Raw genomic sequence first — 17,235 nt, 5'->3', positions numbered from 1 at the left:
CAAACAGACGAAAAATGCCTGCTATCACCACTTCCATTTAACATTGAACTGGAGGTCTTAGCAGTGCAAAGGGTGACAGAAAACTCTGTCATTATTTGCAGATAACATGACTGTGTCCATGCAAATTTCAAAAGAATATATATGTTAGAATTAATGACTTAAAAATCTACTCATATATTAACAAATATTAGTTAAAATTTAGAAAAAGCTAGAATTTACAATTCACAATAAATCCAACAAAATATATGGAAAACAGCCACAGAAAAAAATTCTAAAATTATACAGACAGATGTAAAATAAGACCCAACTAAATGGAGAAATATGCCATGTTTAGCGGTTGCGTGTCTCAATACTGCAGAGATGTTGATTCTCCCCAAATTAATTTATAGTTTAATGAAATGTCTTACAAATCCTTACACATTTATTTTATGTATTGGTAAGCTTGATAAGGTGATTCTAAAATATATTCGGGAGGTCAAAGGACCTAAAATCATGAAAAAAAAAACACCTGAAAAAGAACAAGGTAAAAGAATTTTCAAGATTTTATTTATAAGTTCTTGCTATTTAAGAAAGTGTTGTATTAACAAAGAGATAGACAAATTGAAGAGTACAACAGAACGAAGAGGCCAGAAACAAGCCTATGTTTATACATACCCTTGGTACTGGACAAAGTTGAATCAGTAAGGAAAGAATGGTCTTTGCAATGAAAAAACAAAATTGGTTAAATTAATCATTGTACATCTATACTTCCAGATAGATCATTAAAAAAAAATAAGTTAACTCTGTTTTCTGAAGTAGATTGTTCATTCAACATATATTTTGGGGCCACTTACTATGCATGAGTTACTATAAAGTTTTTCTTCCAGAACATATTACTAAGTTAAAAAAGCAAATTACAACATTTCATGTAATTGTGATTTTTGAATCCTGTCTTTTTTACTTCCATCTCACACAACTTCGAAATTCTTACAAAATCATGCTCCCTTTATCTGTCTGTTTCCCTTCTTCCACTCCTCACTCTGTCAGCCACTCTGCTGTTCTTTGCTGTCTGTTAATCACCAGTCATCCATCTACCTCTGAGCTTTTGGATGAGGTGTTGTTTCTGCTTAGAATTTCCTCTATCAGAAATTTCCATGGCCTATGCTCTTGGCAAATTAAGTTTTTTGTCAAATCATTCAACTCATCTTTTTAGTGAGACTGTCCCTGACCATCCTACTTAAAATTACAACACTGTTCCCTACCCCATATTCCCTCTCCCCAATTTCTATTTTAGTTTCCTCTATGGTATATATTTCTTTCTCAAATCCTATATTTTTACATGTTTATTTCATTATGGTCTGAATTCCACATTATATAATCTCTCTAAGGGGACACATTTCTGTCTGTTTTTGTTTTCATTGCTACATCCCAACATGCACCTGGCATGTAACAGGAGTAAGAATAGTGTGTCTGGCTGTGTGTCTGTTGGTTTGTGCAAGTGTATAGAGAAAGCTCAAAAGAATACTACCAGATTGTTCATAGTAGTTATTTTGGGGGAGGAGAGTGACAACGGAAGATGGATGAAGGGAACTTTTCACATTTTACTTAATATTTTACTGTATGGCTTGAATTATATATTATTTTTTAAAAATCAAGTTTTTTAGTGTCCCTGGAATTTATATTTCTTCCATAAAACAGATCAAACAGGGTAGCAAAACCCCAAAACTATGGGCAACATCTACAACAAAACTAAGTAACAAGGTATTCCTAAGAACCCTAAAATACAAGCAGATGGGGCAAATCAAGTTACAATTATTTTGTAACAGCATCTTATGGGAGGAAGCTAAGGAAGCAACATGTTATCTGATTGACCTGAGAACAGAACTCCACAGAGCCCACAGGTACTCACTGGAAACCTGAGCGGGCCCATTTGATAAGCTGTTTAGCAGCTGAAACTGGGAAGGATTTTTACACACTTCAATTCACAAGGAAGGGCAAAGGTTCCATGGCAAATCTGAAAAGGTTGGAGAAGTCTATAAACTCTCAAAGGTAACTGGTGATTCCTCCCTAGAAATAGTCCTGTGCTGAAGAGAAACTGCTGGAACTATAATCCAAATGAAAGGAGAAAGATCATAGGAGCAAAGGAAAACCACAATCCAGAAAAAATTGGGGGCAAAGAGAGAAGCCAAAGAGGAATATCTCAGAAAGTATGAAACAGTGTTTTTACCACTGTGATAGCAACAGAAAAGAAAGCTTCAGACCCTTGAAAAGCCTCTACTCCTTCCTGAAAGTTTAATTTTATATTAAAATGAGTAAGCAAAATGGATCATATCTGAATGTCATACAGAATTATAATTTTAAAAAAGAAATAAGATGCAAAATAAAATCTCTTCAATGAAAATATGCCAGAAAGACATTCCTAACAAGGGATAAACTGTATCCTTACGTTACAAATTGATCTAAAAGAAATTAAGAAAATAAAAAAATATGTGGAACAATATAGATTACAATTAGAGAAAACTCAGAAATGAAGTGATTGAACCCCCCCAAAATTAGAAAATAAAAGAAAGAATACTTTTAAAAATAGTAAACTACAAAGAACACAGAAGAAATTAAAAACAGCACAATAGATAATACCTCCAGAGAAAAAAAGATGAAAAAAACAAAGGAGGACCTTTAAAACAAAAAGAAATGAAGTCAATAAATATCCAGTATACATATAATTAACTTCCTGAAAAATAAAACCAAAGTAATATATCAAAAAAATATCAAGAAAGGCCTAAAGTTCAGCATGTGCTATCAGCCATGTGGCTGACAAGGTCTTGGTGCTCTGGCTAGGTGTCAGGCCTGTGCCTCTGAAGCAGGAGAGCCAAGTTCAGGACATTGGTCCACCAGAGACCTCCCAGCTCCATGTAATATCAAACAGTGAATGCTCTCCCAGAGATCTCCATCTGAATGCTAAGACGCAGCTCCGCTCAATGACCAGCAAGCTACAATGCTGGATACCTTATGACAAACAACAAGCAAGACAGGAACACAGCCCCACCCATTAGCAGAGAGGCTGCCTAAAATCATAATAAGTTCACAGACACCCCAAAACACACTGCTGGACGCGGTCCTGCCAACCAGAAAGACAAGATCCAGCCTCATCCACCAGAGCACAGGCACCAGTCCCCTCCACCAGGAAGCCTACACAACCCACTGAACCAACCTTAGCCACTGGGGACAGACACCAAAAACAACAGGAATTACGAACCTGCAACCTGCGAAAAGGAGACGCCAGATACAGTAAGTTAAGCAAAATGAGAAGACAGAGAAACACACAGCAGATGAAGGAGCAAGGTAAAAACCCAGCAGACCAAACAAATGAAGAGGAAATAGTCAGTCTACCTGAAAAAGAATTCAGAGTAATGATAGTAAAGATATCCAAAATCTTGGAAATATAATGGAGAAAATACAAGAAACGTTTAATAAGGACCTAGAAAAACTAAAGAGTAAACAAACAATGATGAACAACACAATAAATGAAATTAAAAATTCTCCAGAAGGAATCAATAGCAGAATAACTGAGGCAGAAGAAGGAATAAGTGATCTGGAAGATAAACCAGTGGAAATAACTGCTGCAGAGCAGAGCAAAGAAAAAAGAATAAAAAGATTGACAGTCTCAGAGACCACTGGGACAACATTAAATGCACCAACATTCGAAATATAGGGGTCCCAGAAGAAGAAGAGAAAAAGAAAGGGACTGAGAAAATATTTGAAGAGATTATTGTTGAAAACTTCCCTAATATGGGAAAGGAAATAGTCAAACAAGTCCAGGAAGCACAGAGAGTCCCATACAGTATAAATCCAAGGAGAAACATGCAAGACACGTATTAATCACACTATCAAAAATTTAATATAAAGAAAAAATATTAAAAGCAGCAAGGGAAAAACAACAAATAACATTCAAGGGAATCCACAAAAGGTTAACACCTGGTCTTTCAGCAGAAACTCTGCAAGACAGAATGGAGTGGCAGGACATATTTAAAGTGATGAAAGGGAAAAGCCTACAGCCAAGATTACTCTACCCAGCAAGGATCTCATTCACATCCAACAGAGAAATTAAAATGTTTACACACAAGCAAAAGCTAAGAGAATTCACACCACCAAACCAGCTTTACAACAAATGCTAAAGGAACATCTCTAGGCAGGAAATGCAAGAGAAGGAAAAGACCTGCAATAACAAACCCAAAACAATTAAGAAAATGGTAATAGGAACATACATATTGATAACTACCTTAAATATAAATGGATTAAATGCTCTCTCCAAAAGACATAGGCGGGTTGAATGGATATAAAAACAAGACCCATATATACGTTGTCTACAAGAAACCTACTTCAGACCTCGAGACACATACAGGATGAAAGTGAGAGGATGGAAATGGATATTCCATGCAGATGGAAATCAAAAGAAAGCTGAGGTAGCAATTCTCACATCAGACAACACAGACTTTAAAATAAAGACTATTACAAGAGGCAAAAGAAGGACACTACATAATCATCAAGGGATCAATCCAAGAAGAAGATATAACAATTGAAAATACTTATGCACTCAACATAAGAGCACCTCAATACAAAATATATATACAGCTCATGCAGCTCAATATTTAAAAAACAAACAACCCAATCAAAAAGTGGGCAGAAGACCTAAAAAGACATTTCTCCAAAGAAGACATACAGATGGCCAAGAAGCACATGAGGGCTTCCCTGGTGGCGCAGTGGTTGAGAGTCCGCCTGCCGGTGCAGGGGACACGGGTTCGTGCCCCGGTCCGGGAGGATCCCACATGCCCCAGAGCGGTTGGGCCCGTGAGCCATGGCCGCTGGGCCTGCGCATCCGGAGCCTGCGCTCTGCAATGGGAGAGGCCACAACAGTGAGAGGCCTGAGTACGGCAAAAAAAAAAAAAAAAAGAAGCACATGAAAAGCTGCTCAACATCACTAATTATTAGAGAAATGCAAATCAAAACTACAATGAGATATCATCTCACACCAGTTAGAATGGGCATCATCAGAAAATCTACAAACAACAAATGCTGGAGAGGATGTGGAGAAAAGGGAACCCTCTTTCACTGTTGGTGGGAATGTAAATTGATACAGCCACTATGGAGAACAGTATGGAGGTTCCTTAAAAAACTAAAAATAGAATTACCATATGATCCAGCAATCCCACTACTCAGCATGTACCCAGAGGAAACCATAATTCAAAAAGATACATGCACCCCAATGTTCACTGCAGGGGTGGTCGTGTGATGAATTGGGAGATTGGGATTGACATGTATACACTGATGTGGATAAAATTGATGACTAATAAGAGCCTGCTTTATAAAATATAAATAAAATTTAAAAAAACAAAACTACAATGAGGTATCACCTCATACCAGTCAGAATGGCCATTATTCAAAAAATCTACAAAAAGTAAATGTTAGAGGGGGTGTGGAGAAAAGGGAACTCTCTTGCCCTGTTGGTGGGAGTATAAATTGATACAGCCACTATGGAAAACAGTATGGAGGTTCCTTAAAAACTAAAAATAGAACTCCCATATGACTCAGCAACCCCAGTACTGGGCATATACCCTAAGAAAACCGTAATTCAAAAACAGTCATGTACCACAACGTTCATTGCAGCTCTATTTACAATAGCCAGGTCATGGAAGCAACCTAAATGCCCATCGACAGACAAATGGATAAAGAAGATGTGGTATATATAAACAATGATATTGTACTCAGCCATAAAAAGAAACGAAACTGAGTTATTTGTAGTGAGGTGGATGGACCTAGAGTCTGTCATACAGAGTGAAGTAAGTCAGAAAGAGAAAAACCAATACCGTATACTAACACACATATATGGAATTAAAAAAAAAATGGTTCTGAAGAATCTAGGGGCAGGAAAGGAATAAAGATGCAGACGTAGAGAATGGACTTGACACAGGGAGGGGGAAGGGGAAACTGGAACAAAGTGAGAGAGTGGCATGGACATATATACACTACCAAATGTAAAATAGATAGCTAGTGGGAAGAAGCCACATAGCACAGGGAGATCAGCTTGGTGCTTTGTGACAGCCTGGAGGGGTGGGATGGGGAGGGTGGGAGGGAGACGCAAGAGGGAGGAGATATGGGGATATATGTATATGTATAGCTGATTTACTTTGTTATAAAGCAGAAACTAACACACCATTGTAAAGCAATTATACTCCAATAAAGATGTTAAAAAAACTATCAAAACTGAATTTTATATTTAGTATTTTAAGAAATACTAACATCATAATTAAAGAAGTTTTCTGGAAAATGAAAAGTCTTGAAATTACATATTGAAAAGACACTTTGTATATTGAGAAAGTTACCCTGAGTAACAAACCTGAAACATATTTTTGGAAAAACTATTGAACTTTTAGGGGGAAAAAAACTTCCTTTAAGCATCTAAGCAAAAAGTTTAAGTCATTTGTAAGGGAAAGAAGTTCAGTATGTCATTAGAGTTTTGGACAGTAATCCTTTATTCCAAAAGAAAGTTAAATAATACTTTTATGACCCTCAAAAAAGAAAATGTGAGCCAAGGGTGTTTTAGTCAGCAAAATTGACTTTGGAGTATAAAGGCCACAGAAAAACTGTTATCAACACCCAGAACTCAGAAACTTATTTCCTTGAGCACTTCCTGAGGAATTTATCGGAAAATAACCATCAGATAGTCAAAATGACTGGAGGGATGTGACATAAAGACTTGTAGAGCAGATAATATTTAATGATAGTTAAAAGAGAGACTGTATAATATGTATAGTATAGATACCATATGATGTGGATAGAATAGCTCTATAAAAAATGGAAGTGGAATAGGAAGCACATATGAAAAGTGGAATGAGCATAATGTTTGCTTTATTGTATTAACTGGGATAAAAAGGATAACACTGCAAGTCATATACTGGACAAGATGGTGCAAAGGGGATAAAGGATATTATCTAAAGATATTTATTATACCATTAGAACACAATTGCAAACCTTCTTACATACAAATAATAATAATAATAAAGCGGAGACAAACCAAAACCAAACCAAAAAAAGGAAAAAAAAACCAGAGTGAAAAGCATTTCATATAAAATATGTGTATATTAAATATAGTATTATACAACTTTTTTGTAAGAGAGTTGACAGAGGGACACAAATAACACAAAAATAAAATTAAAAATAAAACAAAGTTAAATCATAATTTTAAAAAATGTTTACGTATGGGGGAAGAAGGGAATAGTGTAAAGAGTTCAGGGATGAATGCTGGGCTTCTTGGTATATACACTGTTTTGTAGATTTAACTTTTGGAATTGTGTAAATATTTTAAATAATTATAAACAAATTGGTTTTTTTAAAAATCATCCCTAAAAATCAAAAACAAACTTAAAAGAAGTCAAAATACAAACATTGCAATTACAGTTTTATATTTCACCACAAAAGTTTCTTTTATATTTGCTAACAGTTCAAGATGTGAATTTGAAGTTTATAAAAATAATGTTTAATAGTTGGACTCCAAATAAATAGGCATGGTCCTTGACTTTTTCTTCCACATCTAACACAAGGAAACAACTCAAATGAAATGAGTCAACTCAGGGGAATGTTACTCACTATCTTTTCTTTTTCATTTCTCTAGGAAAATAAAGGAAAGTCTGGAGTGTTTCCCTGTTAAATTGAATAACTTGATCCACACACTTGCACAAATGACAGCCATAAATCCTGCCAAATCTACTTCGCAGACTTTTTCCCGGGAATCCTGTACGATGAGTGCAACCCAGTTAATCCAAAGAGCAACAATTTTAGGGTTTAGCAAGAAAACTAGGCATGTAAGTCTCAAGTCTGTCATCTTGACTTATATATCATTTGACTACATCTCACACTTCCCTTCACTATGCTACACATTCCTCCTTATACCATGATTTTTCTTTTTTGCTACACAACTGAAAAATCAGTTACAGTTTGAACAGAAGTGCCATTAAGGCCGATGTTCCAAGGAGAAATTATAATAACCAGAGCTACTAGTAGAGAACGACCAAAGAGAACAGTTTCTGCCCTGTGGTAGACTATAAATCAAGACCTAATTAAAATGTCCACAAGAAAAAAAAAGGGGGCTTCCCTGGTGGCGCAATGGTTGAGAGTCCGCCTAACAATGCAGGGGACACGGGTTCGTGCCCTGGTCCGGGAAGATCCCACATGCCGCGGAGCGGCTGGGCCCGTGAACCATGGCCGCTGAGCCTGCGCGTCCGGAGCCTGTGCTCCGCAATGGGGGAGGCCACAACAGTGAGAGGCCCACGTATCGCAAAAAAAAAAAAAATGTCCACAAGAAAAGAAGATCAGAAATTAGGCAGTCTGTTCCCAGCACCTAAGATTATGATATTTTTATATACTGTGTTTATAGGTAATTTTGCCTTTACAAATTGCATCTCTTATCTTTTGTGATGATTTTTTTTTTGCAGAGAGGTTCTTACTTTGTTTAGTTTACATGAAACAGAATTTTAGAATGTATTGAAGGTTGATATTGCCATCTTCTGATTTTGTCTCTTTATTTTCTGCAGCTTTATCTAATCCAGGTGACTCACAGTAACAATGAAACAAGCCTGACAGAAAAATCATTTGACCAGTTTTCAAAACTTCACAGCCAACTTCAAAAGAAGTTTGCATCATTGGCCCTCCCAGAGTAAGGACTGTCCTCCACTGTTTTTTGACTTTAGTACTTGTCCCTGAACATAAGGAAAAATTATGGTTATGGGATTTCCTATTTGTGGGCAACACAACACAACATTCTGATTCCAGTGCCACTGAACCTATCCCAGCAGAGTCTCTATGGCTCTCAGAGTAGAGAACCTTTTGTCTCATAAAACAGAATAAAGGTTTTCAATTTTGTTTGCTTTCAGCCATTGATTTTGTAGACCAAAAAAATCATAACCAATTTTATTTTTCATCAGTGAAATTGTTTTATTTGCCTGTTTTTAAATTTGATTGTTTTAGTGTTTTCTATAAAAATAAAATTGAAATTGAAAATGCAGAACAAAATTGGATATATCTTCTCTTTCAACAGATAACTGCAATAAAAAGCTCTGATATATTTATTTGCTGTACCAGAAAATTTTGTCAATATCAATTAGTATACAAGTAAAATATATTAACATCAACTCACTTTCGTTATCATTAATTATTAACTTGGACTTGGGTTATCCAAATTTAATTTGTCATTATCTTCATTTTGCAGTCTTGAAAACCATTGCTCAGTTCATGTTATAATGAAAAAATATTAAGCATAAATAATGTAATTGAAAATACTTCTGTTCAAATAAACCTTCTAAAATTTATTATTTAGAGCTAGCCAAATTTATGTTACAGACTTGAGTGTGTATCTTGACCAGAGGTGCACCTTGACTTTAAAAAGGTGAACTTCTTAGAAATTACGATATTTGCACTTAGGCAAATCAAATGTCATCTTATCTATTTTGTAGTTTCTTGTATCCACAAGATTGGTTCCAGGACCCCTCCCACGGATACCAAAATCCTTGCATGCCCAAGTTCGATACATAAAATGGCATAGTATTTACAAATAACCCACCCACATTCTCCTGTATACTTTAAATCACCTCCAGATCACTTATAATATCTAATACAATATAAATACTATGTAAACAGTTGTAAATACAATGTAAATGCTATGTAAATAGTTGCTGGCATGCAGCAAATTCAAATTTTGCTTTTTGGAACTTTCCGGACTTTTTTTTTAATATTTCAATCCACAGTTGGTTCAATCTTCAGATGTAGAACCTGCAGATAGGGAGAGCCAACTATACCAGAATTTTTGTTGAGTAAATTGTCCTTTAACAATATGAGTGTTCATACCAGACCTGACATACTTTGTACATGTGGATTTTTGTTAGACTTTCAGGATTTAGTCACTTACCAAAATGTAAATCTAAACAACGTTGCCAATGGATGGAGAGATAGTGTGCATTATTTTGAAGACTGTGTAGTTCACATTGATGAAAAACTATACTTGCAGATGTCACAGAGATTTTGAAATACAGATGCTTTAAACATCAGAAAGTCATCAGAGTAAGAGCACATTCAAGAGACTGAGAGGGAAGGAATGTCATTGTGGAAACTTAAAGACAACATCAGCTTTAAGAGTTATCAGAAAACATCTAATGTAATAACTGAGGAAGAGGAAATACTGGCAAAAATATTCAGTTTGACTGCAAATATTGAATTCAACATTAGTGGTTTCCATTGTACCCTAATAATTAATGATTTAAAAATATGTTCATTCTTGTTAAATGGCTGTCCTTTTGTTTCAAAAATGTCTCTGTTCTACTCTTTTCTCTCCCCAATACATATTAGTATAACTTGTAAAACTTTAAAGTGCCAGTAATCTCTCTCCATATGCCTCTTCTCGGTTTTCAGCTTTAGTTAGGATTCTGTTTTGTTCAACAACTCTTGCCTGGTAATGGGACCTAAATTGATTTTAAAATCATTCAAGCAATGTGTGGAGAGGAGGAATATTTAGTCCTTTGTGCCTTGAACAATATTTGTATGCTAACAGTCCCAAAGGAGCTCTGGCTTATAGCAAAGCATACAGAAGAAGGATGAGGGCAAGATTTCCTCTGACTCCTAAATTTACTAAGAGAAGCTCTATGAGAATTATGTAAACCCAATCTAGAAAGTATGATCAGAAAGTTAGAGTCATAAAGAATAAAATTCAAATTAGTCATAGCATGTAACAGTGGTCTTCAAATCAGACTGTACCTCTTCCAACTTCTGAGAATACAGAGGCATAGGAATCTTCCTTGAAATTAATGGTCTTCTTTAAAAGTCACCTGCTTGAGAAAGGTTGATTTCCTTTCCCTCTCCTAATTTCACCATTGCTCTTCTCCCAGCCATCCAGAATTTTATTTTGGTACACTGTCCCAAAAATCTCTGAGGATTAAATAAAGGGCAAATCAAACTACTGGTGTTGGTAATGAGAAAATGAATTACTCTAATAACCAGGTATCAAATCTGTTTGCAGGTTGTGTGTTTCTTAAACTTTGGTGTGAACAAAATTGAGGGAGGACATGATAGCACCGTCAGATAAAATATCCTAAAAAATCATTTTCAAGAACTCATTACTATGTTATATTTGACGTATAACTCAAAAGCATTTTAAACAACTGAATGACATTACTAGAGCTGAATTCCTTAATTCTCATGTACTTATTTACACACAATACTTTTTTAGTACATACATCTATAAAAAAGGAATAGAACTGATGTTGAACTCCATTTTATTCTAACAATAAAGAAAATTAATCCACAGTTATACAAGTTAATATTTAAAACCAGCAAAACCACTGTTTATCAAATGTATTTCTATGTTTTGATTAATTATATATGGTAATAATTTTTATGATAATTAAATCTGGATGAAAATTTTTAACACTTTAAGCCTTAGTAAGAGTAAAGCAAGAGTAAAAAAGTAAAATGTCAATTATTTAAATGCACAGAAATATTATTTTGGACTTCCCTGACACTTCCAACAGTAAGCAATGGATGGGATGTCCTGCAGTTTTCACATACTTCTGTGTGTTTGCTAACAACCCTTCACCATCCCCCATGCTCCTTTGCCCAGAGGAAGCAGAAGAGGAAGGAAGCAACAGCAAGACTGCAGTCAGAGGAAGCCGCTAGATAGTTCCTAAAAAGATACATTTAACCAGCAAAACGTGTTGCCAAATGCTTCCCATTAATAGGTCATGCCACCAATAATTGGTCGTAATCAACGTCTAGCCCATCAAGATGAATCATCAGATAGTGAAGAGGAAATTCTGCAAGCTAGACCCCTGGGGAAAGTGATACTTTGTTCCAAAAGACCAGATGGAAGCATATGCTTTGTAAAATGTTTAATCTAGTTAGTGTAGCAATGTCCCTCGTGAACCCAGAGGAAACAATACCATATGACCTTTTTGAAAAATTATGGATCATTAAACTTCAGAAAGTATTTATTAACCCCCCACATGTATTTAAAGGACAAATTGTGTGGTCTGCCATAAATACAGTAAGAAGGAAAATGTATATTAATTTAGTATGTTAAATTAAATTAGTATTAATATCAATGATAGTTAAAATAGCACAAGTGACCACAGCCATGTTAATAAAACTCTCAGAATTAATCATGCGTTCTATGGTTTTTTAAAAAAACGTTTTCAGTGGCCCTTCCATCTGATGCAGCCTTAACTTTATGAACAATTCTAAGATACAGATGCCAATTTTCAAACTAATGAAGATATACTTTTTTCTTTTAAAACAGGTTTCCTCATTGGTGGCACTTACCTTTTACAAATTCAGATCACAAAAGATTCAGAGATCTAAATCATTACATGGAACAGATATTAAATGGATCGTATGAAGTTGCAAACGTATGTTACAATTTACTTTTATATTTTTACATAAAATATGGACTGTTTTATGTATTATTACTGGGAATATTTTTAAATACTTTATGATAACATTTTTAGTCCTACATTTATTCAACAAATGTACAGATTAAAATTATCTTGTCAATTCCATGCAAAAGCAACCGGGACTTTACTTGAAATTGCATCTTAATATCTTTCGATCCATTATCATATTCAAGTATTTTTAGAATGTTTTTTCAATAATTGTTTATTGTTCTGTGCATAGAGGGCTTAGAAGTATTTTGTTATACTAGATATAGTACTTTTTATAAAAATCCTTTTCCTGTTTTTTCACCATTATATAGATAGAACTGATTTTGTATATTGACATTTTACCCAACAATCTTACTAACTTCACTTTTAATTCTAATAATTATCTGTATTGTTTTTCAACTTACAATCATATTGTCTGCGGATAACAAGGGTTTATTTTTTCTTTCCAATATTCATATATTGTATTTCTTTTCCTTGCTATTTTGTACTCTCTAGGGCTTTCAATAGATATTGAATTGAAGTGGTAATGGTGGATATACCTACATTATTCTTGAATCCAGGGAAGAAGTGTCTAATATTTCCTCATTAAGTATGTAGGTTTTGTAGGTCCCCTTTATTATTTTGTTTCCTTCTATTCCTAGGTTGCCAATAGTTTTTACAAAGAAGGTTGAATGTATCAAATTTTTTTTCTGAATCTACTGGGCTGCACAATGATCACCAATAATCCTATTTTTCTCCTTTACTCTGCTAATGTGGTGAATTACACTGAAGAACTTTCTAATTTTAAACAAATTTGCATTACTAGGGTAAACTCTACATGGATGTAATGTATTATACTTTTTATGTATTATTGGATTTGATTTAACATTTTCTTTAGCATTTGTTTTCATCTTTATTTATGACAGAGATTGGCCTGGAGTTTTTCCTTCTTACAAAGTCATTACCAGGTTTCAGAATCAAGAACATGCTAGACTCATAATATTAGTTGCAAAGAGTTATTGCTTTTTTCCCTACTCCCTGGAACAGTTTGTATAAAACTGGTTTTATTTCTTTAATTTGTAAAGTCATATAGGTCTGGAGATTCAATTTATTTAAGAGCTATAAGACATTTCACATTTCCTATTTCTTCTTGAGTCTCTTTGTTAAGTTACATTTCTATAGGAATTTGTGCTAATTTATTGGCATAAAGTTATTCATAATATCCTATCATAATCTTTTTAACATTTATAGGATCTGAAAAGGTATTCACTCTTCGATTTCTCACACATATTTCCTGATCCATACTTCCAGAGGATTATGAATTTTACCAATCTTTGTAAAGAATGAAATGTGGGACTTATTGACCCTCTCTATTGTATTATTTCTCTGTTTCACTTATTTTTTACCTTTATTATTTCCTTCCTTCTGCTTCCATTCTATTTATAACATCCTCAGATAGTTAATTTAACTTGTTTATTTTCAACCTATCTTCACTTACCCATTTAAAACTCTAAATCCTCTCTCCTAATCAAGATTTAATAGCACCCCACAAGTTTTTATATACAGTATTCTATTTTCTTTATCATTCCTTAAAAATATTTATAAAATTTTCACTGTGAATTTTCCTGGACCATGGCTTAAGTCTATTTCACCCACTTGAGTTTTATATGCTGTAGTAAAAATACATATCTGTATCTGTATCCATAAATTTCATAAGTAATTATTATTGTTGTTTTTGCAATCAATATTTAATATTACTCACATACCTCATTTCCATTGCTTCCTGTAACTCTGAATTTCTGTCTGGGATTGTTCTCCTTCTTCCTGAAGAACACCATCTACTATTCCCCCTAATATGAATTTGCTGCTAAAAAAAACCCTCTAAATTTGCATTTGTCTGAAAAGTTTTTAGTCTACCTTCATTCTTGGAGGATATTTTTGCTGACTATTTGGTATTTGAGCATTTGGATAGCAATGATTTTATTCTAAAAACTTTAAGGCTATCATTTCATTGTCTTTTAGCTTCCATTGATTTTGTTTAGAATCCATCTGTTATATTTGTTTCTTCTTTGAAAAAATTTTTTTATTCTTTACAATATTGTTCTTTTTACTGTTGGTTTTCTGCCATTTTACTTTACTTTGCTCAGATATGACTTTGTTTCTACTGATGATGCTTGAGCTTCAGCACTTCTTGAATTTGTGCCATGATGTCTTTCATCACTTTTGGAAAGTTCTCAGTCGTTATCACTTCACATATTGTTCATACTATTTCCTCTCTCCTCTTTTTCTGGGACTGTAATCACATATATGTCTGTCCTTTTCATTGTACCCTCTATGTCTCATACTTTTACTCCTGTATTTTTAATTCTTTGTCCTCTATGACTTAGTTTCTGAATAGCTTCTTCTAACTTATCTTTTTGGTTGTTTATTCTCTAATGGTCTGTGTTTAACATACTGTTAAGTCCATTCTCTGAGTTCTTAATTTCAATTATTCTTCAGTTTCAGAATTTCCTTTTTTTTTTCAGTTCCTAGTCCTTTGCTGAAAATCTGTCCTTTTTATTATTTCTTCAAAAATGGTAAGCATAGTTATTTAAAATCTTCCTAAAAACTCCAATATTGGTACCTACTGCATGTACCTTTTTATTTTCTAATGTTTCTGCTGGTTTTTAATTATGTAGTCTTGTTCCATTGTGAGCCTGGTTATTTTCCTTTTTATTGTGGCCACATATTGTACTGCAATGTCCTTTGTAAAAATTGGATGCCTATGTTACTGTTATCCTGGTATAGAGAATTATAATATCTGAGTACATTAACAATCTAGGGTTGCTGAAATTCAGTTGCAGGGATTCAGATTATTCAAAACTGAACTGTAGCTCTTGTGGGGCACTATTACTGGTTCATCCTTATTCCTTAGATGTAGCCACTTTGGATCTAAACCCAAGGTAAGGCAGACTCACCAAGAATCTACTTGGCAGCTCTGGATTCCATTCCTTTTCCTCTTAACTCTGCAAGGTGGTCAAAAGTGCTGCTCTACCTCCCAGCCATTCCACTGCTTCAACCTATATCAATAAAAACCCACAACAGAAAAGCTGTGCCCAAACCCAAGCTCACTTCCCCAAGACTGTCTTGCCCCAGATCCTAGCCTGGTAATTCTTCACTATCTTGTTAGCTCTCTGATGCTTTCAAGCAAAGTTTAAAAACAAATTGTTTAATTATTCCAGTTATTCTCTTTAGGAGGTCTGGACTAAATGACCAAATCCAATATCACTAAAAATAGGAGCTTACAGATGCAGTCATGCTACCCCTCAGCTTTCAGAAATATCTGCTGTTCTGCCTCCTCCCCCACATCCTGTGTTCTGATGAACCTTGTCTCTCATAGGTAACTATTTCAGAGGATCTAAGTCTGTGGTCAATTCCCATCTGAAAAAAGTATTTAAGGATTTCTTGGTGAGGTTTTGGTACTACTCATCAGTGATTCTGAGTGGCCTAGAAAATTGAAGAGACATGCCAGACCCCAATTTTGCCCTCTTCTGTCATATGCATCAAAAAAAGGACTCTTAAGATCCTTCCCCATACACACATGTGCATACAACCTACACATGCACACAGCTGTTACAACTCCTTCTGAGGACTCAAGGAAGGATTAGCTCCCTTTACTATTAAATTCTTATCACCATCTTGCTTGCAAGGTTCCTGTGAGACAAATGTAAGTTACAAAGGCAGGTACGAAGCTAACAGAATGCTCCAGAGTTCTTGGCTAGACATAGGATCTTTTAGGGATTTATCTAAAACATCATCTCTAAGGGTAAAAGGTTCAAGGCCTGTTAGGTTTTTTGCCTTTTGATATAAGAATGGAGACTATTTATGGAATACCTTTAGCTAATCCACATGTCTGGAATAACTTTAATGTCACCAATGAGAGCCCATTTCTAACATTAATCATGCTAGTCAACAAGCTACCATTTTTATGAACAAAATCCTTTGATATTCAGTATGCTAATTAATAATGCCCATTTTTTAAAGGGGTTCAGCACGATGGCTTGATTTGCATATATTGTGAAATGATTACCACAATAGATTTAGTTAACATCTATCATCTCATATAGATACAATAAAAAGAAAAGAAAAAGCAATTTTTAAATTTATAAGTGTCATAAGATGAAGATTTAATAGCTCTGCTTCTTCTTCCTCATCCTCTCCCCCAAATTTAGCATGCTTTTAATTATATCAATAATTAGCATTTGTAAAATACCTATTGTTGATTGAGTTGTGAGAGTTTAACAGAACTACTTACACTGACTGCCTCTAGTATGGGTTGCCTGATTAAAATATTGGGAGCCTCTTATTTCCTCCTGCTCTATCCAGGCACCCCGATAGTACAGCCTCGATTAGGACATTAACAGACCATTCCTGGACTCTAGTCATTTTTCCTTTTATTGAAGTATAGTTGACTTGCAATATTATATTAGTTTCAGGTGTACAACATAGTGATTTGATCATTTTCCTACCGTCTTGATTAAATCCTAGCAGCAGTCAGTTATACTTTGACCTAAGAAACACATTTATAATATCATGCTGTATATACAGACATACTTTGAACTTCAGTAAGTTACAGGCACTGTAACAGGAGGACTACAACCGACCCCATAACCAGGACTTAACTGAGTCAAAGAACCCTATTTTTCTCAGCGGTCAATTCAACAACCTTCCTTCTCCATGTGGAGCTTGGGAAAGACATTAGATGAGATTACTTTCCAGTCAGAGTGTGAATTGTTTTAATTACATGTTGTATAGTAGA

General features: G+C 34.7%; 1 protein-coding gene across 7 annotated transcripts in view; it reads left to right on the top strand.

Moving 5' to 3' along the window:
• Window positions 1–17,235, top strand: part of PIK3C2G (phosphatidylinositol-4-phosphate 3-kinase catalytic subunit type 2 gamma) — a 360,629-nt gene that overhangs the window by 256,289 nt on the left and 87,105 nt on the right. For all 7 annotated transcript variants that reach the window (XM_060166784.1, XM_060166785.1, XM_060166781.1 and 4 more), the window contains 3 exons: window positions 7,649–7,838; window positions 8,568–8,689; window positions 12,317–12,425. In XM_060166784.1, the coding sequence (XP_060022767.1) occupies window positions 7,649–7,838; window positions 8,568–8,689; window positions 12,317–12,425 (421 nt within the window). The remainder of the gene's footprint in view (window positions 1–7,648; window positions 7,839–8,567; window positions 8,690–12,316; window positions 12,426–17,235) is intronic.

Source organism: Lagenorhynchus albirostris, chromosome 11 (assembly GCF_949774975.1).
Source record: "Lagenorhynchus albirostris chromosome 11, mLagAlb1.1, whole genome shotgun sequence".
NCBI lineage: Eukaryota > Metazoa > Chordata > Mammalia > Artiodactyla > Delphinidae > Lagenorhynchus > Lagenorhynchus albirostris.
The sequence above is the reverse complement of the archived record's forward strand: the minus strand, read 5'-3'. Positions and strand labels throughout refer to the sequence as shown.